A 26,904-nucleotide genomic window follows, 5' to 3' on the forward strand; every position below is an offset into this window, starting at 1 on the left:
ACAATTTACTGCATTTATCAGAAAAGACTACAAATTTGATTTTAAGTGGTACAAAAATAGAGGTACAAATTACTTTTCTCACTGAGTAACATCCACCTAAGATTATGGAGTAATGTAATACTCTGCAATTGGGGCGAACAAGCTTCAATGCACAACAGTAAATTAAGAATAGAACCAGGAATTTTGAATTCCAAGACTTTGGGCAATATTAAATAAAAAGTTAAAAGAAACAAATGTTAAGTATGCTATCCTTCTTCTAATAACCTGTATGTGCTAGCCTATTAAATTTTGAGGAAAAAAATGGAAAAAAAATACTATTTGGAACTTCAATTGGAAAAAATAAGGGTCTGGAAAAATGCAACAGCAAGCTGAAGGGAAAGGAAACCTAATTAACCTTCCTGCCCATCTTCTTGCTTGGATCCCTCCCAGGAAATAATCCTTCCTTGTGTTCTTGCTTTCCTGGAGAATGGCAGCTGTACACACACCAGCACAGCTCCAGGGACACTGGTGGGAGACGCGGGACTTGCACATCTCCTTCTGTAATTCTGCGTTAGCCAAGGATTTTCTGGCTTCTGGACAAGTACTATTTTTTAGACACCATCAGTTTACAGCTGAAAAATTATAAACAAAAATGCAGTCCCTAATCCAGTTGACCAAATCTGATCTCATCACGCCACGGAGCAAATTCTCTGTTTGTTTTGCTAGTCTTCTGGGTTACTCTTTTGAACTCTGCTCTGTCGAACATGAGACCATTTTCTTTGCGAGCTTCCCAAGGACGGTGACAAACCAACCACAGCGATGCCTGAAAGCGGGCACGGCTCCAGCCGTGAGGCCCTGCTCGGGCCTCCATCGGCAGCCCGGGCTCCGCGGCGGAAGATGCAGAGTCCGCGGCCTAGAAACCCCCTGGACCCGCGGCCCAGCTGGGCGCCCCTCCGCGGTTGGGCCAGGCAGCGCCGGCCGCCCCTTCCCCCTCACGAACCGTTAATGGCGGCCGCGGCTGCCCGCCCTGCGCGGCGGGGAAGGCCCCCCCCGCTGCCATGGCAACGGCGCGCCCCGCCCCCTCCGCCACCGCCTGCACCAATCCCCTTCCTCTGCGTCGCTTCCTTCCCCCGCCGCCAAGGAGGGAAGATGGCTGCGGACGATGCGGCCGGAGTAGCCAATGGGGTGGCTGGGGAGGCTCCGGGGGCGGGGCTTACAGGGGGCGGAGCGGCACGCACGCGGCGGCGGTGGTCGGCTGTGGTCGGCTGTGGTGCGCGGCGGGGCGGGAGGGGGTGGCTCTGAGGGGCTGGGACCCCCGGGGCGGCCGGGCCGGGGTATGGACTCCTGAGGGGCCCGGACCCCGGTAAGGATTCCCCGGGGGAGCCGGCCGGGGTTAGGATCCCCGGAGTGGTTGGGGTACGGACCCCCGGGCAGCTGGGCCGGGGTAAGGATCCCCCGCGAGCAGGGCGGTATTTGCCGTGTGGGCGTTGCTGTGGGGAGGGCGAAGCGGGGGTTGCCTGTGAGGGAGATCATCTCTGTGGAGGCGGGGGGGGTGTCCTCTGTGGAAGGTTGTTGTGGGAGGGGAGGGGTCCCCTCTGTTGAGGCTGGCGGGCGTGGGGGGGGCTGCTCCTGTGCGTTTGGCCGGGGTTGCCCCTGTGGGGTTTGTGGTTGGGGAGGATGCGGGTTACCCGCGGCTGGTGATTTAGGTTGGGAGGGCAACTGCCCAGAGGTGCCCCTGTCCTGACCCTGAAGCTGCTTCTGTGCATCGGGTTTGGACATCTCTTGATGTATGTACTGCCCTGTGCGGTTGGGAGGAGAAAAGGAGGGGCTCCTGAATTTTCATTCCCTCACCGCTAACTTTTCTTTTTCCATTAGGAAACTGATGCATCTCTTGCTTTGCTGATAGTGATGCTGTCTGTGTCGCCGGTAAAGTGTGAATAAAAGCACTGGATTTACACTGTGAGTTTATCCTGTGACTCAGTGAAGCCTGGAAGCTTAGAAAGACTAACTGTGCTCTCAAAGCACTCTGAACGGGGGGTGGAGGGCTGGTGGAGGGTTGACACTGACCTGGTCACCCTTTCCAGCTTTGATGCTCTGTATGGGAGAGAGTGGGCTAGAGTTGAGCCTGGCATGAGAACTGGGTCAATGTATTGCTAATTTGGGCAGGCCCATCTGATTAGAGTTGTGACTGGCCAGTCATGTACTGTCAAAGTTAAAGTCAGGACCTGTATTGGCAGATAAAATATGTTTATTAAGAAGTTATGCTGGTAAGTACCAGCTGACCTCATCTAGGTTTGGTGAAGATGGGGATATTTTTTAATAATAGTAACAGTCTAAAACAAATGAACAAAAAAAATCTGGAAAAAGTCAGAAGGAGAAATAGAAGTTTTGTTTGGTTGTTTTATTCCCCTGGGAAAAAGTGGAAAGAAACTTTTTTATGTCTTGGGAAGTTAGGGAAACTACTGCCAAAAGTGTAATACATATATCCTTAAATGATGTTTTAAATAACCAACAGGTATTTCAAATACGCTGTGTTGGAGAATTAACTTTTTCCTATGAACTATGGAGAGTGGAATTTTCAATGCTGTGTTATGTTAAGGATTCATATTAGTTACAATTGTATAACTGCAAATTAATTTTCCCTAGAAATGTGTTATATATTCAGAAGAATGCAAAAACACAAGATGTTTTCTTAGTGTACTGGTTTTTGGGTATGTGAAACCTTTATTCCCAGAACTAAGCTATGCTAAAGCTTTTTTTTTCCACAATATTTTAAATGGGTTTCCTGTTTGAGAGGAATCATGAAATTTGGTGAAGTGTGTGTGCAAGAGCAGCTCCTATAACTGTCATTGCCAACAGAGTAACTGAGGTTTCTGTTAATGTGTATCCCAAGGATTGCTTTTTAGGTGCTAGTTTTACATAGCGCTTGTCTAAGGTTTACATGTTGGTTTCTGTTTGCTTAGGTTAAAGACTAGGGTAGTTATTTGCATTTTCTTGCAAATGTCTTTTTGTGGGGGCAAGGAACAACCCTGTAGGGAGAGTGGGCCTAGGACTCCTCAGTAGCCTCTGCATACATAGGCAGTGACATGGGACCTCGCTTTTCTTGTGTGTTCTCAGGCTTTCTGGAAAAAATTTTCTTCCTTGTTGCCCCATAATAGTTCTGCTGGGCATGGGATGATCACCCATCATTTTAAATACCTTGAGTACAAGATGTTTTGGTTTGGTTTTTTTTTTATTTTTTTTTTTTTTTAATTTTCTTTCTCTACATCAGTCTTGAGGACAAGGATCCTTTGCTGGCTGGCCCTAGGGTCTGGTCTGTACCTGACTGTGTGGGAGATCTCGTGTAAAACCAGACTGCTGTCATTATGTGCTGCCAGCACTTCCCAGCTGGGTTCTGCAGCTTTGACGTGCTTGTACTGCGACTGTACAAATAATGTGATTTCTGAGCTTTTCTGAAAAAAATCAAAGCAGAATGAAATCAGCAGTACCATGCTGATTAGCTGTGTTGATGTAAAGTTCCCCATGCAGACTTCTAGGGCTTGGTTTTAATTGGTGGGTGAAAAGACATCTTCTGTGTGGGTCAGCCTCTCCTGTGTGATGACAAGTCTGTTAGGGGGTTTCATACCAGACATTTAAAAAGAAACTTGTGAATTGGAGACTTGGCAAGGCAAATTTTTGGAGATGAGTGTGCTTTGTGACTTGCAAGTAATTTAGGTGCAAGATGGACAATGGAGGATATAAAGGCAGGAAAAGAGCATGTTGCCTATAGCCATGTGGGGTTAGGAAGTTCAACTTCAAACATGCTTTTACCCTCTTCAGACTTTAGCCTGACACACTGTCCACTTCTCCCTTAGCTTTTCCCCTTCTCGTGTTCCTGTACTGTCTCTTCCTTTAGCAGAAGTCTTAAATAAATTCTTGCTGGTGCATTGTCCTCTCTTATTTCCTCCTGACATGTCCTTTTCCTTCCCCTTTCTTCCCCTCAAAGCTGCCCTCTGATTGTCCTCTTCTTCCTGCTTGCAGCTGTTGAAGCACCGGGAAAGGACAGCTCTACTGCAGCACTCCTGTGCCTACCAACCAAGCAGAGTTGATGCTGGTTCACATCTGGCAGAAGCATGTTTTGTTAATTTGTGGGGCTGGTGCAATCAGCATGTAGATATGGGACACATTCAGTGCAATCTGTAAAGAAATTTAGAGCATTTAATTTAGGGTTGGTTGGTTAGTTAAATAGAAGTGGATGGAGCTTAGTGCATGGACGTGAACAACCAGACTGTGTTCTATTAGCTTCTAAAATAAATGGGAGGGATTGTGAAATTGTATATAGAAGATTGTTTCTTTGGTAGATAAAGCTTTAGACTGGGAGTGAAGGATGTCTGATGCTGAAATCTTCCGATTAAATTTCAGTGGTTTGGATGAACGGTTTCTATGATGTATTTTTGCCTTAGCTGATACTTTGATGAAAGTTTCAACAAAATCTTTTAGTAAGTCTTTTAGTGAGAACAAAGCAGGGGATGGGGGTGGACTGCTCACTAGAGAAAGCAAGTCAATCTATAGCACTGAAAAAATCATGCTAAAATCACAAGAAAAATACTAAGAAATTTCATTAGGCTGTTCTGAAGGTCCCAACATATAATGTGTTTTCTGTTGTGTTCCTAGACACTACAAGATATTCAAGTGTTTTCAACAATCAGAATATTTTGTAAGTAATGGCAGGAAGCAAATATCGTCCATCTGTCCATTTTAACAAGTTCACATTAATATTTTCTTGGAAACTCTTCAACTTGTTATGTTTCTTTTCTGTTTTGTTATCCAGGTGTTTCTATTGCATTATCTAGTCTGATCTCCTTTGCAAGACAAACCATCTGTACTGTTGTTTATGCCCTTTGTAGACTGGACATAAATTTATCTCACCTTTTGACATTAATCTGAAGGCATTTCTTGCAGACTGTTAATATTCTCAGATTTTTATTGTTATTTTTATTACAGTATTTGTGGTGTTGAAAATGTTTTGAGATGACCTTAATGGTTCGTTTCAGACTGAAAGTTGCAACAGATAGAGGAATGAAAATATTTTAATACCTCTTGTCCCTATTGTTTTGCTCTTTGAGACTTGTTTTATGTAAGACTTCACCATGGCCTTATAAGGGCACTTGTTGTTTTTCTTTAATTCCTAGTTTTCCAGCTAATGAAAACATAATGAAAAATCAAAACTAACAGTTTCTGGAACTCCTTCATTTAATATAATAACTGAATCTTACCTGTGTAAAAACAGATGCATTAAAACACTCACAGTTCTTACGCTGGATTAAACTAACACAATTCAAAAAAAATCAGCTTTAAAGTAAAATTACTTTTTTTCTTATATTGTGCTTGTGTATAGCAGTAATTCAATTTGAAAATGCTGAGCACCTTTCTTGCAATTTCACTTTGCTTTTAGATGGATGAGTGAACATATTGTTGATACCTTTAGACACTGCTGATGTTTTTTTTTTTTTATTCTTCAGCGGAATCGTCATCTTTTTTGTTTGTTTTTTTTTTGAAGTTGATCTGCAACTTTTCACTTGCACTTTTTCTGCAGCTAGCCGTAACTACTGTGATTTTTCTTTTTTCCCATGCCTGTTATTTCTAGGCAAAACTATTACTCAACTTCCCATTAAAAGTAAGATGTAAAAGTGCTGTACAATTGGTAAGCAGTTAAATTGGTGAAATGATAACCCAGTGTTTAACTAAAATTAGCAAATTGCTTGCTAGATGGAGTTACATGCCGGCAGTACCTGGAATAGGAAACTTCAGATGCTGATTACTTTTCAATAATTTGAGGATCTTTTAGTAATAAGCACGTGTGTATGTTTGTTGCTATGGGAATGACTGAGAGAGCTGGAATTAAGTGTTATTATTCCTTTGTGGAAGCAGAAGGGACAAGCAGATGGTTGTAAAAGCAAAAATTCTTGTTCAGAAACATACAGCTCTTTTACTAGCAAACCTGACTTACTTGAGTTTTGCTTACGGTTTCTGGAGGGGTTTTTTTGAGGTAAGTGAAATTGATTTTAGTTTACTCAATATCTGTCAATATATCTAAGGAAGTACATGACAGTTTTGAAAGGGGGAAGAATAGATTTAAGGAAAAATTAATTCTAGTGGTTTTATGTCTTAGGTAACTATTACCATGTATGTGTCTTGAATGTTCCTGCTTCACGAGTGTTCATTGGAGCCAGATGTGAGTGTAACAGATTGAGAAAGGAAAGGGTTTTTAGTTGTTGGATTTGGTTTTTTTCCTCCCTGTTCCCTGGGAAAATTTAGTGATGGATTTTAGTGATGGGTGTTTCTTGACACTTGCTGGATGCTTAAAGAGGAAATGCAAATGCACAAAAGTCAGTTGTTCCTTGTATGCTTCTGTGTGTGTTGCATGGAAATATGAGAGTCGCATCTTGCATTGTCATGAAGTCTGAAAGATCAAAAGCTCTGAACTGAATTCACAAAAATGAGACTTTAAAAAAGAGCATGTAACTTACTTCTCTTTGACAAATCAGAAAGAAAAAGTTGCAATGTAGTTAATTTGTTGGGTTTTTTTTTTCTTCTCTAGTGTTTGGTGCTAGAGAGTTCTAGGTGAAGACTGTGATTTTTGATTAATAGTCTGATTTGAGGATCTGAGGCAAAACTTTTAAAAGGAAGGGAAAAAATGCTGGTGCCTTAATGATGCCCTTTGCAGTACTTCAGGCTTATTTCGTATGCCTTCCTCTCTAAATTAAGTTTTTGTTTCCTTGAATGCCACTCTGTTAAGAAGACAGCTTATCGTTACCGATTAAAATTAGCTGAGCAGTATATAGATGTACTAAAAAGGAGTAAGCACTCTCCTTAATTGCGTGGTCAAAATCTGTGACTCTGCAGCTCCTCGAAGAGTGATTGAGCTGCTCGTGAGTGGTGGTCATTAGTGACATCAAGCGGGCTGAGTGTGAAATAGCAGCTTCTGCCCGTCGGACACCCTCGGGACTTCCAACTGTTGGCTGAGATTGCCTTAGCGCAGGTGTTCTCAGCGACGCTGATGTCGTGTTTGTGCTGCACTGAGAGATGCGGGACAAAAAGTCTTCAGTTCTGCGTTGCAGTGACTGCTAGACGTTCAGACTTGAGAGGGAGGCATTGCATTTTTCCATGCAACAGTCTTTGCAAAAAAATGTGGCTGTTTGGAGGGGCACACGCTCAAGTCCTTAGACTTTTATCCTGACAGTTTCAGAGGCACGGGGAGAGGAAGCCACCTTAAGCTGGAAGTTGCATTTTTGTCTATGCACATACGTACCCTCTTAGTACTGCTTCTGAAACTATGCAGTCAGCTAATGTTGTGTCTTCACAGAATGATAGGGGTTGGAAGGGACCTCTGGAGATCATCTAGTACAACCCCCCTGTCTTGCTATTGTCTGGCAATGTGGTGTCTTCCAGAAAGAAATGATGAGCCAGCTTATCTTGTAGTTGCTTGTTTTTCAGTCTGCCTTCCTGTTTGTGTTCTTTGCTGGGCAAAGGCAGTTGTGGGTGCCAGGCTGTTGAGGTTGTTAAAGTAGATGAAGATGGTCAAAGTTTTTGCCCCCACTGTTCTAATTGGAAACTATTTTGAAAGATAAACTTTTTCATTTCTGCTCTAAATTTTATTTGTGGTCAGTTTATACTCTTAAACTGTTGTGCCAGTATTGTTCTTGAGTAGCTCCCCTCCCTCCTCAGCATTTATTCCTTTGATGTATTTGTAGATAGTAATCGTATCCCTTCTCAGTCTCTGTCTTTGCCAAGCTATACAAGGCAAAGCATCCCAGCTACTTCTTGTAAGATAAACAGTCCATTCCCTGGATCATCTGGCCCGTCCTCATCTGCACTTGATTATGATTGTGTTATCAAGAGATTGGCTTCAGCAAAGAGCCCTGCTGGCAACCTGCTATGACCCTGTGAAATATGGATTGACTAAAGCATTGACAACAAACATGGCTTGAGAGCAGGGTTACTAAAATGCATGAAGCTCTTGACTTTGCTTTTTATCCTTGTCTTCTTTTGGGGCGACACTGTCTGCCAAAGATGTTGGAAAGGTCTTTGTGGATCTCAGAAAAATAAATTTCCCACCCAGGTTTTAGGGATTCGTGGGTGCTAACAAAAGAGTATAGTTTTTGTTGTGATTTGCCAGCAGGGATTGTCTGTGTTGCTGCATACAGTAGGTCTCTTGATCAGAAAGTGGTAGGTAATAATACCTACATACTTGCTCTTTCATCCTTCCCTTTTTGTGATTCTGTTTCCTATGACTGAGTCCTAAATCACTCTCATACTGGAAAAGCAGTTGAACATGAACTTCCAGTGCAGTATGGTGGAAAATCACTGTACGCCTCGCTGTTATAAAAAGGGAAAAAAATGATTTATTTTTTTTTTATCTATGTATGGCATTGGTAAAGCTAGTACTGGGGTGCTGCGTATGGTTCAAGTGTAAAGGCTGTCTAAAGGCTCTTGAAAACAAAGAGCTGAAGAGAGTGCCTTGTTTTGGTACAGTGTTCACGTACTTGATGCCTTAGCATCTTTAATGGAGACTGAAAAGTAAATTCTCTTGAACAGGATAGAGTCAACATAGCTATAAACTCCTTTATTTCAGCCTCTTCCATCCTACTGTTGTCACTTTGATGACATCTTTTCCTTTTGTCTGCTACAAAGCACTGAAAATTGAGTTTAGGGCATGATAAGGACTCAGTAGAGCCTCCAGCTGCCAGGCTGTGCACAAAGAGCATGTTTGGGAAACAGATAGTCTGTGAACTGTCATGGGCACGCAAGAATCTCCAGTTTCTCCTGTTGCTTTGATACTGGAAAGGGTCTGATAAATTACCTTGACATGGGTGATGTTCTCGATTAGCTAAATATCAAAAAGGGATATTGTAGGATGTGACTAGTGAAGATACCTTTGTGATCTGCATGTTCTTGGGGAAGCAAATGAGGAAAATCAGAAGTCGTTTCCCCTGCTTAGGCCTGACAGATGTTTGTGCTCGTGCAATACATCTGGAACTGCAGAGAATTGCTTAGGCAGTGATGTTAGCATAGTATTAAAAATTGCCAAGCACCTGAATGTTGTGTTCGTAAAATCTTGGTGCCACATCTGCACATGTAGGAGAATATCTTAGCAGTTCACCAGCAATATCCCTAGTGAAGGTGAGAACTGTAGTAGCTGATTTAAGCATGGTTTTTTAAGAAAAGAGTTTTGAAAACATAATAGTTTTGTGTGCTGTAGAATGAGCTCTGGTAATGAAGTGTACTTAAGCTAAATTACTGTTGTGAAAGAATTTCTAAAATATTCTGGTAAATAAAACATTTTATCTCATTATAGGTATTTTGGCAACAATATGTGGTAGTAGGAGCTATTTTTTCTGCTGTAGCTAAGTTTCTTTATATCCTTTTATTACAGTTGCTGCTAAATTTAGGCTGAAATTTCTGAGGCTTCCTGTGGTGTAGAAACAAATTCTTTGGACGAATTTCAGCAAAATTTCTTAATATTTGGGAAGAATCTTCTTATTTATTTTCAGAGTTTTTTTATACGATATTGGTATCAATTGGCAATGTCTAAATTGAAGGAAATAAACGGTGTTATTCTGGAGTCAGTAATTATTCGTGCAGCTGCATAAGTAATTTTTTCCTTTCACCTTTCTCTGTAGGGTGGATCATTAGGGTTGTCCATTCATGTGTTGGTTTTGTTCAGCTTAAAATGGCCCTGAATATCATCTTGGAGTCCTTTCTTGTAATCCCAAACTTGAAAGGACATCGAAGCAGTTCTTGGTTGTGGAATTTGCAGATGCATTGTGGTGTTACTGTGACTTTTGCATTTTATCTTGTAGTGTAGATGTTCAGAACAAGGCTTTTTCTTTCGAAAGGCTGCTGCTGACTGTACTTACTAATGTTTGATTACACAAGTATTACAATTTAGGCAAATACTGTCTTTGTTTCAGTGATTAAGAAAGTAAAGAGTGAATGTTGCAGCTTGCTGGGAATTACTTAGTAAACTATTCTGCCAGAATCAGGACTCGTGTTTGTAGGCCAGGGTCTTGTTCAAATCCACTTGGATGAATAGCTTTATTTCTCCTTATCCGTGAGATATGACGATCTTGGTGCATAGCTCTAGTGCCAAGTCAAACAGCCAGCTGTTTGACCTTTAACAAAAGAAAATGCTGTTAGTGAGGAGGCGTGTGAGGAATAGTTCAGAGAAAGGTATGAACCTTCTCTTAACTGATCATGGTTATATTGAGGGAATGTGAATGGAGAAAAACTTAATGCTACGCGCAGGAGAATGTTGTACCCTCCATGTTTGACTTCCAGCAGTTGATGGCTGTACGTAATTGAGAGACTGATTAGTTCTGTATCTTCTTTCCTATGTTTGTGGTTACAAAAAGTAATGTCAATATGGTGTCTACAGTGGGAGGTGCTCACAAGAGAAAGGAAATTACTTTTCTGTGGTCAGTGTGGTCTGATAAGCACAAATGCAGAAGGCTGAGACTTGGATTCTCTTCAAGTTTTGCAAGGGGTTGGCTGAATAGCTGTGGTTATATTACAGACAGACAGCAGGACACAAAGGTGTTCTGAAGCTTGAGTTATCTAGCATCTGCTGGAGTTGGGAGCATTGATGTTTGCATGGCACTTGGACGGTGAAGTCTTCTGGAGCTGTTGACACCCATCGTCCACCTTCCGTTCCTCATGGGGTTGTTAACCTAGATCCTGGGTCCCATCATAGGAGGAGGCGGTTGATAGAGAAAGAGTGAGTGTCGCAGAACTGGCTGTGACTTCCAGATGCCTAGCCTTCTTTTAGAAGGTGACCTAGATGCCTCGCCTCATATGTTGTTAGCATGCTGGGCTGGAGTACAGGTTAGGCACTGTTTGTGCCTAGGAGGAGAGGGGAGAAGGGAGGAGCAGCAGGCACAAACCTCACATTTGACCCCCGTCCCAGAGACTTGCTCCAGAGCAAAAGTCAAGGCTCAGTGCTAGGACAGTTTTCCTTGCAGCTCTTGCCTGTTCTGTAGAATCCACCTGAGGATGCAGTTTGTTGTTTACACGTTCAGGTGATATAAGGGTGCAATTTAGGCATAGATTAGCTTTTGCAGAGGGTTTTAAATACGGTATTCTTTACAAAACTAAAGAAGAATATATAGAATTTAGAAGATAAGTGTCCCTATTACAATATCTCTTTCTGTAATTTGACCTTTGCCTGAGAATCTTTGAGATCTACCTTTACAAAACAGGATTGCTTTTGCTGCAGGTACTGTCAGCTTTATCTGAGAATAGCCATGAGAGTAAAATAGAGCATCTCTTATCCTCTTATAACTTCGCAGTTTCCTTTGTTGGATGACCACCTCAACACCTGGATGCAATAACGTCCTCTACCTGGTGAGGTCACTACTAGGAAACCTCCCCCTCACAAGTAAGTTCTCAGTTAGATCCAGTTGCTTGTGTCAGTGTGATTTTGGTGACAGAGAGCTTACTTTGCTGCTCCTTTGTTAGTAGGTCTGTGCCACTAGCATGGAATTGAATGAAAAGAGAAGACTGAAAAAGGAAAATTCTCAAACATGTTTGAAATGACGTTTGACATAGCTTCTTGGAGTACTTAGAAACTATGTTACATGTTAGGGTCTCCTAAATTGTTCTAGAGAAGGTATTTTAGCTATCTGAGCATCAGATTTTAATAATTTTGACTTAAACTTGAAGCCGAAATTAGTAATTTGAGCATTTTTATAGTTTTGTATGGTGTTTTCTGCTTTATATGAATTTTTTTAATTGTACATTGGATTGTTCTACACTTAGATTTTTCTTATGATGGCTTGTCATCTGGATCTGTTGCAGCTCTTTACCATCTCTTTGGTTCATGAATTTGTATCCATAGGCCTTCAGTTGCTCAAGTTTGAATATTAATTCATTGCAATTTGGACCTGAAGGCATGCCTAAATTTTCTAAATCTTGCCTGCCTCCACCATATTTTCCAGGGTTGGATGCAAAATCAGAATAGGTCTTTCTAGTTGGAATGCAAAATCTTACATCAAAAATATAATTTTAAAAGTTTTATTTTGATGAAAATATTCAATGTATGGTTTTATGATTTATGCATTTAAAACTACACCTGGTCAAATCCAAAAGTTGTTTTTGTGTTCTCTCTCTATGGATATCTGGTATAATATTTAAAATGAGGTTTTGTTTCTGTATTGGCATGAACAACTGCTTATGTCCCCAAAAGATTAGTATACAAAAGTTGTAGTTTCCTTTTTTTTTTTTTTTTTTAAATTATTGAACCCCAAAGCACTGAGCACATGTGACTTTTCCCCTTTATTCTCTCCTAGTTCTGACTCTTACTTTTTTTCCCTCTAACCAATACTGTTGTTTAAGGCCATTTCCTTGGTTCTCTGTCCCACCTACAGCTCTTCTCTCCATTGCTGAATAGGATTGTACCCCTAAGGTCTGTACTGGTGGGAGGGTAGGAATTGATTTCATGGGAGGCAGACAGTTTGCTAGACCTAATTTTTTTGCTCTTCCCATGGACTTTGCTGTGGCAGTGTTTTATCTTTTTCCTCCTTTCTGCTCTCTTGATACAACATTTCTCTCTGTACTGCAAATGCAAAATTACGTGGAGCTTTTTTTCTTGCTGTGCTTTATGTTTGGAATCTAGATGTAGCTGATTGGAAGGATGAAATAATTCTCTTGGCAGTTTCCATCTTGTCTCTGCACTTTAGTGTAGCCTGTCGCACATCTTATTCCCTTCCTGCTTGATAGACTAAATGCTATTCTCTTTGCCTTAAAATGTCTTTGTGGGAATGCTGGAGAAACACCTTATTTCTCTGCTTTGGTAAAATAACAAAATCAACTATAGGAGTTTGTATCCTGCAAAAATTATGCATGCCTGATGTGTGTTTTGTGCTTCCCCTCAGCGCTTAGATCATTTGGCTGATCCATCTTCTGTTGTGAAGTGATGCCAGTGAGGAGAGGTCTCTGAAGGCATTTTGCATTAGTGAAGTGCAGCGTACTAATGTGTTCTCCTCAGCCAACCTTGCGCTTGCGTTTTTGTTTTAAAATGCAAACCACATGTAATGTCGCATGCATGAATTGCTTTGCACTGCCCAGAGCTCCAGGTTTGTTCTTAGTTTGTTCTTGAACTTTTAATAATTGTGAAAATAAAGGGAGGGTCTGTTTGCATTGTTTATAGTAGGAAAGAACAGTGTAAGATTTCATCTACTGCTGTTCAAATCCCTTGCTATTTTTGGTATTTGACCTCTGTGGAGAAGATTGCCAAAACTACAGGTTGTTTTCATTTTTATTACGTCTTTCTACACTCCTACTCATAAGTTACTCTTACGTTACTGATTAAATCTTTGAGGCAAAGTTACATTTCTCCCACATCTTCCACGGTATTTTTCAGAGAGGTGCTTTTATGTTTCTATATGTTGTTGAGCTAACATTCCCTTTTGGAAATGAGAACTATGCAATTTGGCAGTATCCTGTGTACACAACTAAAAGGAGAAAGAAAATAACTTATGAATTGCTGGTTTATTTTTTGAAAAACTTTCTGTATTAAAGAGGACCCATGAGCTTGTTGAGACTTTGATGTTCAGAATAGTGCACAAAGAGCATAGCAGTATATGCAGAGACAATATGAAATGTTTAGTTTGTGCAGAAAAGGTCCTTACCTTTCCTTCCTCTGTCATTGGAAAGGCCTGCTTTCGGCACCCAGGCTGTTTGCTTCTAGTCATTCTGTATGGTTGTTTCTGCACTCCACTAGTGAGAAATGCATAACAAAGGCCTCTGAAAATCCTATCCTTCCTCTTGGCATCCCTTCTGTTTCATGTTTTCTGTTCTAAAAATCAAGCTTATTTCTTTTCTAAAGGAGCCCTGTAGGATGCCCTGGAGATCAAAATATTTTATGTTATTCGAGAGTACTATATTTATTCTGAGTTCCCAAGATGTAAGGAGTTTTGAGTGTCCTTCAAGAAGCTGATTGTTTCTGGTAGTTGTGATATCAAGGAGACATGCAGAGGTTGCATATAACTGTGAAGTTAATTCATAGAAAAGATCACATGGATGTCGTTCTGGAGGACTGGGTACAATAACATAGAAGTTTCAGGGTTAATTTGTAGAATGTGGCTTTACCTTGTTCAGGGGGTACAGATGCAAATGCAGATGAGAGATGCAGTTGTTACATATGAGGAGTGGTGATCACTGACGATGGGACTGGATTTCTGTTTCAAACACAAGGGACTAGCCACAACCAGACACCTTCAGCCAGATACTTGGGTGTCATCCAAGTGGTGGTGTTTTCCTGGCACCTTAACATCACCTGGATTTTGTCTATGTTGAGACGGTAGATACAGACCGTGGGCCACTGTGGGTTGGAATAAGTGAAGAACCTGAATTTAATTAACTATCTCATGTTCTGAGCAAAGGAGGTGCCTTGGGGAAAGAAGAGTTTTTGGCCAGTGCTACCTCTGCCGTTTCTTTTGAGACTGGAACAGTTCAAAGCAAGCTGTCTGTGCCCTCGAAAGTCTTTGTGTCAGACAGTTCGTCACATTAACATGAGCAGTTTTCCTCATTGATCATAGCAACTGGCAGTTGTGCTGTATCCAAATTGTGTCAGGTTTCAAAGATACTGACTTGCCAAAGGATTCCTGGTGACCATAACAAAACAGATACCTGTGTTGTCAAAGGAGTGCTAAAGTAAAAGTGCTTCTCTTCTGCAGTGCAGAGCACCATATGCTTTGCAGGTGGCTGCAGTCCAATGCTTAGTTATCTTCTATTGTGTTTGGAAGACCATTGTTTCCTATTTGTCTCATAAATTTAACACAGATCCTATTCCTGCCATTTAAACTTTCCCATCAAAATACAACAGTGACTTCCCCTTCTGAAAAGGAAGGGCTGGCAGCTACACCCTGAAGTTGAGCATGAATTGTTTATATAACCTTCAATCACAATTTCATAATAGTCTGAAGACTTTCTTACTAGAGCAGACATTTTACTGAGCAAAAACCTGACTGCCATTAAATGCAATTTTAAGGCATCTTAGTTGTTGCAGTGGAAATAGAATTGAAAACTGTACCCTCCAGCTTCCTGATGATATAAATTGTACATCTATCTGGAAACATGAACAGCATTTTCTGGTATTTCAGAATAGCTGTAGCCGTGTCATTCGGGGGTAAAAGCTTAAGAGCTATCTTGGGCTAATTTTATTTCCCAGAAAATATTATTAAATCTGAATGAACATGCTTTTGCAGACTGGCTTTTTACAACTTCTGGGTACTTCTAGAGTTCCTTCACGCTCACCTCCCCATCAGTAAAAGCTCTGATATGACTGTTGTAGAAACTGCTCATTGAATAATATTTTCTATCAAAGTCAGTAATATTTAAACAACTGCAGCTTGCTTTCCAAATGGATGACATTTGTCAGGAACATGTCTGTTTGAGTTTGCTTGGCCTTTTGAGTATAAAAAATCTGAATATTTAGAGCCTGAAATTCAGGTCAGTCTGGAAAACTACATTTTTCTTACAAAAGTTTACAGAGAGAGCCCAATTTTTTCAGTAACCATAGCACTACAGGATAGCTGGTTTATAAAAACTCCTTTCTCCACCTTCAAGCATGTGTTTTTGAAATAGTATTTAAATAGAAGCTTCCATTGTAATTCTTCAGTAAATTGGATTAAGTAGAAGTTGTCCTTATTAATAATATTAAATTATTTTATTTCTTAAATTTAAATTAATAATTTGCATGGGCGTTTAATAGTTTTGTGTTTGAGCAGTGTAGCAAGCAGTGTTTGAGAACAGTCTGCTTTATGTAATAGTTCTAGTAAAACCTTGTTCCATTTGAGGACATACCCAGAAAAGTAAGTAAGGAGCAAGCTCTGTGGGTAGGGTTGTACACAGGCTAATGCCAGCAAACATGTTGAACTTCTCTTTAGAGGGGAAAGGAGTTTCCACAGGATGTCTGCGTCTTATGGCAAAAATTACTTGTAGATGTGCTCTGAAAGGTTGCTTTGATGTAGAAGATTAACCTGGGGACCTCATTGTCAGGATATTAGTGAGGAAAATAGCTTAGTGAGATTATTTGTGACTTGGGAATTAAGCTTTTATAAGTGTCCCTACCTAAGCTGTTTTTTAAGAATTTGCTTGTTTGTCATATGGCATCATGAATATTTGTATGTACCAAATAGGAGGAGGGAAAGCAAAACCCTGAAACTACAAACAACACCAAGAAGGAAAAAAAAAAAGCAGAATGCAGTTTCGTCATGGCAACTTTTCCTTTGTTGCTGGTCTCTCATGAACCATTAAAATAGTTACCCCAAAACAAGTAATGCCTGGAAACTTACTCATTCCATCCCTAAAAATACAGCCTGAAGAATTTGCAGAAAAATTATGATGGGACAGCTGGGAAGGCATGAGAATATTTTCTTGCATTCTGTGTCTGCCTGATTTTTACTTAATTTCTGTTTGGATTTTTTCAAAAAGGGTCCTTTCACACATGTGGTAACTAGGATTGGGTGCTGGCCTAGTCCATAAGGAAATAAGGAGATTTTTGACGACTGCTTTACCCTTATTTGCATTACCTGAAATATCTGTACCAGTAAGAAGTCACTGGAGTGTTGTCCCCCTAGAACCTGCTGTGATTCCTTCAGTGTTTGGGTTTTTTTAAACACAGAGGAGTAGTCTAATTGAACGTGTAATTTTAACAGAAGTCATTCATGTGGATGTTTATGCTCACTTAACGCACCCCACGTACATTTTAATTTTCAAAATGGTTGTAGTTCGTGAAGTCACGAAACCATGTATTTTTTATGATGGCAAATATCTCTTTTAAATTTAAATGCTTCAGTAGTTTTTCTGACTCTAAATTGATGAAAGCCTTTACTGCAATTACAGAATTGAATTTTCCTTTGTGTTATAAAGGAGAGAATTCTTTTTTTTTTTTTTTAAGAAGTGAATCTATGTGTGTGTATATATGTATCTATTTTTTAGAAGTGAATCTATGTGTAAGAGGAATGAAAGAATGTTGTTTAATTTGGTTTTGCTTGGTAAAATTTGAATTTTTGTACCTCACTGAAATAGTATGGGTTTCTAGAAAGGTTCAGTAGTGCCAGAGAAAAATTGCCTCTGAAGGGAAGATTTTTACAGTTGCACTAAGAGCCAGTGTTGTGTGGTTTTATAGGAGGCTCAAAAAACATTTAGGTTCTTAGGAGTATTGACGAAAAAGGCAAAGGTGCTTAATTCCAGTGAACTTCACTGATGTCATGTAGCCTGTTTAGGTGGTCCGTGGTATGCTGACAGATGTTTATGTGCATCATTGGGCACCTGAATACTTGTAAATTTTATCTCATCTAGCCACTGCAGACTCTAGTTGTACATAATTTTGGTCTTGTTCTCTGCCCACCCTTTGCATATCCTCCAGCAGAAAAGTTCACCTAGGAAGTCTCCGCAGTTGTACTGATGCAACTGTTTGTGGGCTGTGCCTCCTAGCAACTTTTTAGAACAAAAATTATTCCTCCAGGTAGTGGTAATGACTTCATTTTCTTTCCGCTTGTGGAGAACATCACTTTACTGTTTACTTCATAAGAATAATAAAGCAAATTTAGCTAAGTGACTTTCACAGGATTCACAGACAGACTATTTAATCTTTTAAGGGGATTATATGATGTAGTGCTTACAGTCACAAGAGATTGAACTCCTTAACTCGGGGAGCCCTTTCCGGTTCTCTGTTTCTGTAAATGAAGTTGTAGTGGGTAGGACATCAGGATAATTGAATTTTGATTGCATGCGTTACCTCTGTGCAAGATGCTTTTTCATATACATTTTTAAAGCTGATATTATTTCAAAATGTTAAAATTAAAACTCATCTCGGATTGTATTTATTACAGGTTTCTGACAGCGTTAGGAACAGCATTTGAGATGACTGCAGTGGAGAAGATTGAGGAGCAGCTTGCTAGTCTGCGCATAGCAAAACGTTCTATGCTAAGTGAGGAACCTGCTTACTTACTGGATATAGACGTTTCCAAACCTGCTCAATCTGAAAACAGTTGCTTCGTGGCAGTTTCGTGTTCCAATAAGTCAATTAGGGTATATAATAGGGAAACATTAAACTTCCTGCGGGAGTACAGTAGCCATCCTGGGATACTTAACGGAGTCAGATTTGCACACGCGTGTGACAACGTAGTGTTTTCAGCATGCAGTGACGGTACAGTAAAATGTTGGGATATTCGTTTAGCAACTCAGAAACCTGTGCAGATATTTAGTGGTTATCCTTCCAACGTTTTCATTAGTTTTGATATCAACCGCAATGATCTCATAATTTGTGCTGGAACAGAAAAAGTTGAAAAGGACGTGTTTCTGGTGTTTTGGGATGCAAGAGGCATTACAAACTGTGCCAGCGCAACTAAAGAACCCTTGGGAGTCTATTCTGAAAGTCACAATGATGATATCACTAAAATTTGTTTTCATCCTATTGAACCCAATTTGGTAGTTTCTGGGTCAACTGATGGGTTGGTTAATGTGTTTGACATTAACAAGGATAATGAAGATGATGCTTTGATATCAACTTGCAATTCAGATTCATCAGTAAGTTTTATCGGCTGGTCTGGGAAAGATTATAAACAGGTCTACTGCATGACACACGATGAGGGATTTTGTTGGTGGGACATTGCTCAGTTAGATACTGAAGAACCAATAACACTATTGCATGTTCTAGATGTCAGAGATGCAGTCTGCGTTGAAAATGACAGCTTACATTACCTGGTAGGTGGCTTGTACCACGAAAAGGCAGACAAACTCTTTCTTCTTGGGGGAACGTCCACAGGAAACATTCACCTAATCAGCTGTGGCACTGATGGACTGAGTCTGGTGGGTACCCTTTGTGGAGGACACTCTGCCACTGTTCGCTCCTTCTGCTGGAACCTGACAGATGAGTCTCTGTTGACGGGTGGAGAGGATGCTCAGCTGTTGCTATGGAAACCTGGAGCTGTGGAAAGGTCCCTCGCAAAGAAAGCATCTATGAAGATTGCTTCTTCCGTGCAGAAGAGAGTAAGAGTTCACAACAGCTCCTCAAAAGCAGGAAAAAGTAAAATTCTGAAAGTGGGAATCTCTACTGCGTAGAGTTTTCCTGGTGTTTAATCTCTCAGGCAGTACTTGGCTGTGCTTTGTTTGGAGGTATTCTGTGGAAAGAACTACGATGCTTGAATTCTACCTGGGAATTATTTCAGCCATCAGATGAATGCTTTTTTTTTCTTTTTTTTAAAGTCGCTAATATTAATCAGCAAAAAGTAAACGTTTGCTCTCAAGAGTTCTTGAACAATAGATCTTAAATCATATTATATAAAAATGTTTCTGTGTTTGTTTAATGTCTCAGCCAACATTTTTAATGTGTAATATAGGCCTCTGGCTTGCATAATTTGTTACCTTCCACTGAAATTCCCTGGCACGTTTTAAAAGCTTTTGTATTTCGTGCTATATTTTGCTTTCTTTACAGAGAACTTAATGAAATTGCTCAATATATTAAAAGATTTTATGTCACATCTTAATGCCCGGGGGAATTAGTTCTTGATGAAAGAGAAAGTAAGTACTGTTTTGCACTGTCATATCACTGGTTTATAACAAGCTCATAAAGAAGCAGTTGATGGAGCCATATTTTTCATAGCAAAGATATGAATGTATTAAACAGGAACACATGATTCCAAGCAGCCAATCTTTAAGTGTATGAGAACTGTTGAACTGCCATTATTTAGGGCATATTTCCTGCATGAAAATACCCAAGAATCATGCAAGCAGCTTCATTCTCTCCTGGTAAATGCGTCTCAGGGGCGTGCACCTGGAAGACTGGGGAGATCGTCAGTGGGTTAAATTCCGAATCCTGCATTTGAAATAAGCTAGTATCACATGCTAAGTGGCGATGTTACAAACCAAAAATGAAATACTGCCTTCTGAGGTGGTAGTTACAGAGTAACCGACCAATTTGAGGAGACTTTAACAAAGCCTTTTAGAGGTTAGTGTGTGTCTTTTAAGAAATGCTTCTCTCTGCAGAGAAGGTTTTATGGTTAGACATCTCTCTAGGACAGGTATGTTTTAGTATTCCATCAAATACCTATTAAGTGGTGCAAAAATTGCCCCGTACTTTTGAAACAGTTGAGTCTCTATGCTTATTCTGCTCCGCTGGCAGGCTACAATCTCTGCTTGTGGCTCTGCACACACAATTACCTTCAGCCTTCTGAGGACCATTGCAGTCAAGTGGTGGTTGGCAATTATGCCGTAGTTAACATATGTGGACTACAACCGAAAACAGCACAAGAGTATTTAAGAATTGCTTTGTTATAGAATAGTTGGCAAAGGAATTAAGAGAGATTTGGTTTTATTTTTTCACGTGAGGGTGGGTAGATAATTCTTTCAAAACAAGTTTTGAATGTCAAGTTTAGAGGATTAGCCTGGAGTTCAAAAACAGTTTCCAAAGTGCAGAAGATACCTCCAGTATATGGTTACAGCTGTGCTGAAGACATCTTCATCATCTCTGGAAAGAAATCCTATTCGACCAGAAGTATCGAATTTCCACATGGTATGTTTACAAACTGTCAATGTCCTTCAGCCACAACTATGCATCCCTAGTTGTTCTGGGTCTTTTTGGTGATAATTAAGATGATTCACTTGCTTTTGTTCAAGATTTATTCTCCCAGGCCACTAGTCACTGCCTGTTTTTGTGGAATTCACAGTTTTGTAATTGCATTGACCAAAAGCTTCAGACCCCTCTGAATTCACCCTAATGCCCTCATGGGCGTGACTTGGTTCAGTATCTGTAGTTGGGGGTGGGGACCTAAAGGATTATTTCGAGACCTATTTCAATGCAAGTTCAATATATAACTTGCTTTTTAGGTGTTTACCCACACTTTTCCTGGTATGTTGACACAGTCAGTGGAGTAAGGTCGGTGGGCTTGCATGACCCTTGATTTCTTGAAGACGGTTTTGTGTGCTACATACAGAAATGCACAGTGAGGGAGCTTTTGGTTGCCTCTGCTTCCTCTCAAGTGTCTGTTTGGTGAAATTCTGATGCGTTCTGCCAACTTTCTCTAAATTAAAGCAGCAGAGATGGGAGTTCTGGTACTGAAGTGTTTGTAGTATGCAATCTGTATTTGTTATCTTGTTTCTGAAATAGATTGATACCTAACAAATTGATATCTGTCACAGTTCAGGCCATGCTTTTCCCTGAGAAGTTGATTTCTCCCTTTTACATACATAATTTAAATAGCAATAGAAGGGGAAAGTGTGTGTACGTATGTATCTTAGAATTCTGCAACAGCACAGCAGCTGTCAGGAGACAGGCTTGTGTTGCCTCTGAAAATACTTGATTATTTTCTTTTTCTTTGGTGTTGACTTAATTTCAGATTAATATCCATAAAATAAACATAGATGGAAACCACATGTTAACAAGTAATTAGCGTTGCTTGCTTTTGTAAACTGCAAACACTATTTCAGAGACCACAGAGCACAGGCAGAATACATATGTAATCATATAAATAATAATAGACTTGAAATTAGTCAGGTTAACTTGTCTGACTGTATTTAATCTCTTAGGTTAGTTTTGATGTCTGTAAGTTGGCTTCAGCGTTGTTAAGAAACATATTTGACCTTTATAAAACTTATGTAATTGAAACTATGTGCAAGTAGCAGGCATTCAGAAATCATCGCTGTGTGAATTGTTTAACCCCAGGGGAAGCTTTAATTCTGGAAGCAGGATCAGATTTTTTCCAGTAAATGAAAAGCAAAATCCAGACAGGCTACCTAAGTGCAGAAAACAGTGTCCATCTTTATTCAGAGATGATAGTAAACCCATTGTACAATATTTCTGAGCAGCAGGAGATTATCTTGCTGCGAACACATGAAAATAAATTTACTTGCATTTGGCACATTCCTAAATTTCCTCTTTTTTTTTTTTTTTTTTCTTTTTCTTTTCTCTGGAAGTAAAATCCCACACTTGCACACTCACCATCGGCATGTTTAAGGTGTGTTCCCATTGAATACGAGCTTGCTGCCTTTTCATGGAGTACTGTTTTACTATTTCATTTGGTTCAAGTAAGAGATGTATCAGGATTACGTCCTGTAGTCAGTGGGTAATTTCAGCAATTATTTCAATAGAGTGGAGGATTTTACCCATACTTCGGGATTGCGGTGGAAATTATTTGACAAATCTAAAAAAAGGTGTGAATTAATTTCTAGGTGGAATTTATTTAGTTAGTTGTCAGTCATAAGCTGTTTTGTGGCCAAATTGTACACGGTATATGTCCTATGTATTAAAATGGACATAACTGCATATTTCTACATTAAAATCTTAATTAGCAAAGATGCTGATACAGTAAAACATTGTAAAGGCATGAAGTGCAAGCTTTATATGTTGTGTTTGAATGACGGGTTTCTCTTGGCCAGCGATCTTACGTAGCCCTGTAGGTCATACTATTATACGAAGTGATATATTATGTCATGTGAAGTGCTCACAGGGAAATAGGCTTGTCAAGGCATCAGAAGCCGGGGACCTACACGCCTACGTGGCTGCCCATCGTGTTTTGTGGTAAGGCACCTGCCCCTTGGGATGGAGCTGCCCATTATGGGAGTTCGGTATGGATGGAGTTAATTGCAGTGTCAGCTTTTCAGCAAATCAGCAAAGCTTCTGTACAACTTAAGGAATTGACACTTCTGGCCCACCTCATAAAGCTCATTTGTGTTTACCACTGTTAATTTGGAATTACTTCAAAATGGTCTTCTGTCATTTGGCTTCTTAGTCTTTTTTTGGGATATTTGTGAGTTGTGTCTGGATGTCTGCTTTTCTGGAGGGGAACGAGTCTGTCCCTTTCCCCCATGAGCTCTCCTGTCCTGTGCGTAGGCTGCTGGACTCTGCCCTTCTCGCACCGAATGGGTGCTGGGAAGCAGAGAGAGGGAGGAAAAAAGGGAGGCTGGCACCTGCCAACCCTCTGGCAGCGGGATCTGTCCAGGGAAGCTCCTCAACTACAGAGTGGGACCCTCTGCCTTTGATGTAAGTGTAACGACTTGTTCTTGAGCTTGATGGAAGCAGGATAGGACCTTAACTAAATTATGCAAGACATAAACACCCTTCAAGCATAAAAGCCAGTTCCTGTTTGTCTGTGAAATGAGCAATTTGGCAGCGAAGCGTGCAAGAGAAGCAGAAGGTGTTTGCTCACAGGGGCTGGATACTCTTAACTTCTGCTGGCAGCGAGGAGAGCCACTGGCCGAGCCAGTACTGCTACCTCTCCCCTGCAGGAACCAATGGATTTGGGGATTTCACGTGCCATGGAAAAAAGGAAGGGAAAAATGAGGGTGGGGATGACAGATAAAGGTGAACAGCTATCTGTTAGTGCTCCATTCATCGCTCATTATCGGAATTTTTTGCAGATAACCTAAGAGCTGATTGCGAGAATCTTTGGTAATTTCTTGTTTTCTGTTTCCCTTTTCTGTACCAGTTTCTAAACTGGCACAGGTATACTGGCTGACGGGAGTGGAGTGGTGTTACCTTCAGTTACCGCCGCTGATGGACTGGCCTCAGCCTGCTGTCACGGTGTTCTGTCCTACTCGGATTTCAACACATGCACTTCTTCGAGTCTTATGTCCTCATGTCTTTAGATACTTCGAAATCTGTATTCTGAAAGTATATCTACTTTTCTGGAAACTGAATGACAAAATACCGTTCTATATACTCCTGCTGCAATCTTGGCACCAATATTTTTATGTGAACGTATTACATTTTCAATTCAATATCAATTTCTGTCATATTCTCTCATGTTCCGAATAAAGATTCGATGCTGCTAAAATCCCATAAAGGTGGTACTTGAGCAGCCTGTTGCCACAGGAACTCAGAACCGGCAATGAAAAATGCTGCGAGGAGTTCAACAGGCTTCTCAGTGCTAACTTAAAATGATCCTTTGGGGAAGTCTGATAAAAGTGGGGAAAAAAAATGCGGTCCAAGGAACTTACAATACACAGCAGATCACCAACAGACTGTGCACCCCAGGTAGCATACTTGATATTATTAATACTGGAAAGTATATTAAGACTAAAGCTGAAGCACAAATACAGACCCACAATTCACTTTTCTAGATGTTTTTAACACAGGAATTCTTAATTACTGATGGAGTTGGATACCGGTGAGTACAGTGTATGCCAACACACACTACTGCAGATCCAGATTAAAAAATATTGAATATACACCTAGCAGGTAAAATAGCTGGAAGTGAGTAACTTAACTTTTACTGGGAGTTCTGGAGGGTGCTGGAGAGCTCTGCCTATGAATCAAGTACAATGGTTCTGGTTTCTGTCTGTGATTTCAGTATTGCGGATAGATGAAGAAGGAAGGCAGAAAGGTAAACCAATAAAGTGTTTGTAACGCTGCCTTAAACTGAAATTATTCCTGCCAAAAATTACTCTGTGCTCGTGGATGTGAAGTTTGCATTCAGAGGTTCACGTCTCTCTTCTTGTCGTATCAGAAGCGAGAGAGGAAGAGGTACGGACCCTGGACTGGAAATTCTGGTTCTCTTGATGTTCTGCCAGTGACTGCCCAGCTGCATATGCTTCTGGGGTATGTTCCTGTGTGTGAATCTGGTAACAATTTAACATGTTTTTTGGGTAGCTCTCAGCACCGCAAAGCCTGCAATACTCACCAGAGTGCTACAGAAGACACTGGTTGTTGGTACGTGAGCTGATGGCTGGGTCTTGAAAGAAATGGAGGCTGACGTGCTTTGATGACAGGAACTCTTAGTTACACCTGGAGATCTCAAATGTTGCTTAGAAATTCTTTTACTCGGACATCTAGAAAATGTATAGTGCAACATTTTCTAGCAGTAATTTGGGGATCGTTTGAAGAAGGAAGCCTCAGGACTTCCCTGTAACAATGACCTTGGTGCATTGTCTCAATTTAGGGCCGATAAATGCGGGATCGGGAGAAACAGGGCATTGTTCCTTGCTGAGGTACAGTATTTTTTCAAAAGTTTGTGTAGCTGTAGTTTTGCAGTAGGAACACATAGAAATAGACTCGCGTTTGCTATGCTGTGCTTTAAAAAAAAAAAAAAATATACTTGGTATACTTGAACATGTAAATTCAACAGTTATGCTACCAAATGAGCACTTACATGCCAGGCAGTTGTGTGTTTCAACGTTAGATCTTTTTGACAAAACTAAGCCAGGAACAATTCTACCTGTCATTATGCCAGCACAGCAGAGGCAATACCCATAAGGACAACAGCGTCTTGGATCAACTAGGATGGCGTTTGCGCTTCACACCCCAAAAGTCAAAGTCTAGCTGAGGCCAGTAATAGGCAACCTAACATTTATTAGAAAGAAATGAGCATTTTATAAAACAATCTTGTTTTGCTAAATGAAGACATACAACAATGCATGCGTCAGAGGGAACACCTCTAGATATTGAACCATTAACAAGGTAGTCATAAAGGTCTTGGGTAGTCGTCTACACGTGTGTGGTATTAGAATGAGAAGAAGATGAAATGATTGTTGGAATTAATTCGTGTAGTTGGGTTGGGTTTATTGAGTCCTAACTGTTGCAAGTAGCAGAAAGCATGAAGGCAATTAAGGAATGTAATCGGAGCACACAAGCATCCTAGCACAGGCCAAGGAATGAATGGTGGCATTTTGTTAAAACATCTCGGCTAAAATAAGCCTTATTTATTTTTATTACTGTTATTATTTTAACATTTCTGTTGTGGTTTATTGCCAGGATGCCTAGACAGTGAGTGAACTGTAACTCTCGGTTGTTTCAAACTAGCTCGGTGGCATGTGCAGCTTCTCTTCCCTTTATGTATTCTCCCGCCATCCAGGACACTCGTGTTTCCCACTTGTCACCTTACTTTTGTGCCAGATGTTCTAAGCCTATGTATTTATTGTATTTCATTTAAGATTTTGCTCCCATTTGTTTTCTAAACTGTCAGAATGCCCCAAGACTCCATTAAAATGAGACATAACTGAAGTATTTGTGGTTTCTTACAGGGATGTGTAGTGTATTAGACACATCTGCTGGATGCTGGATTTATTAATGTGGTAAAGTTAGCACATGGAGAATTACCAATTTATGCATTAATATGGCAGTTTTAACTGTCCCCTCAATACTCCTTAAATACACAAAAAATACCAGTCCTGAGGCGTGATTAGTTGACAATTTCTGTAGGTGTGGGTGTTTCTAAAGAGTTTGGTGTATGAAACAATTCTGAAAAGCTCTGTAGTGTCTTGTAAATGAAAAGCCAGTGTTTTCCAGATGGGTCTATAAATAAATTTGGAAGATACAGAAATAAGTAAAGGTATTTGAAGAGCTCCAGGCGTGTTTTTGCACATAATGCTATGGTGAGCTAACAGAGGAAATGAACTTCCTTTTGTTTGCAAAATATAAAAACCCTCAAGTTCTTAACATTTTTTCCACACTGCTGGGCGAGTTAAGCTACTATGCAGGTTTTTCTTGTCGATCGCAGGTTTCCATGCGTACCGCATTCATGAACCCTCCTACAAAACCTCAAAGAAGAAAGGCCACAGTTAGCTCTAGATCGCTCACGCGGATGCAAACCAGAGCATTCTGCTGGGTGAAAATACAAGATATAGGAGAATAAAATGTACTCGTGCGGCTGGCCTATAGCAGGAAACACAAAGAGCAGTTACTGCTGTGTTGGTGTCATCATTCCTTTCTTTTTCCTATATATTTTTTTTCTAAGTTGGTTTAACTTACTATACAGTCCAGGGTCATCTTACTACAAAAGAGAAAGTTACCTAAGTTGTCTCTAAGAATCCCCTGTATTTGTTCCCTGTCTTGCTCTTCTTGATCTCAAACTATTTCTGTTCTTGAGGCAAGGGTGAACTTGACAGTTACCGGGATGATTTCCAACCGTCCGGCTCCCCAGCACAAGCACAGGGACAGCACCAAAG

At 40.4% G+C, this 26,904-nt stretch overlaps 1 protein-coding gene across 8 annotated transcripts; it reads left to right on the forward strand.

Annotated features, from left to right (window-relative positions):
* Positions 1–1,279: 1,279 nt before the first annotated feature.
* On the forward strand, positions 1,280–26,063 carry WDR89 (WD repeat domain 89). 8 transcript variants are annotated; one of them, XR_008466312.1, is made up of 5 exons: positions 1,280–1,423; positions 1,855–1,938; positions 11,307–11,395; positions 17,856–23,002; positions 23,448–26,062. XR_008466312.1 is itself a non-coding variant. In XM_054200668.1 (5 exons), the coding sequence occupies exon 5, from the start codon at positions 17,887–17,889 to the stop codon at positions 19,084–19,086; it is 1,200 nt and encodes a 399-aa protein (XP_054056643.1). In that variant the 5' UTR covers positions 1,280–1,423; positions 1,855–1,938; positions 2,626–2,690; positions 11,307–11,395; positions 17,856–17,886; the 3' UTR covers positions 19,087–26,063. The 8 variants fall into 8 exon arrangements, 6 of the variants coding, with proteins under 6 accessions (XP_054056643.1, XP_054056644.1, XP_054056641.1 ...); XR_008466313.1 differs by having other exon boundaries at positions 17,856–19,545; positions 23,448–26,057; XM_054200668.1 differs by adding an exon at positions 2,626–2,690 and having other exon boundaries at positions 17,856–26,063.
* Positions 26,064–26,904: the final 841 nt, after the last annotated feature.

The sequence above is a fragment of the Rissa tridactyla genome, chromosome 4 (genome assembly GCF_028500815.1).
Source record: "Rissa tridactyla isolate bRisTri1 chromosome 4, bRisTri1.patW.cur.20221130, whole genome shotgun sequence".
Taxonomy (NCBI): Eukaryota; Metazoa; Chordata; class Aves; order Charadriiformes; family Laridae; genus Rissa; species Rissa tridactyla.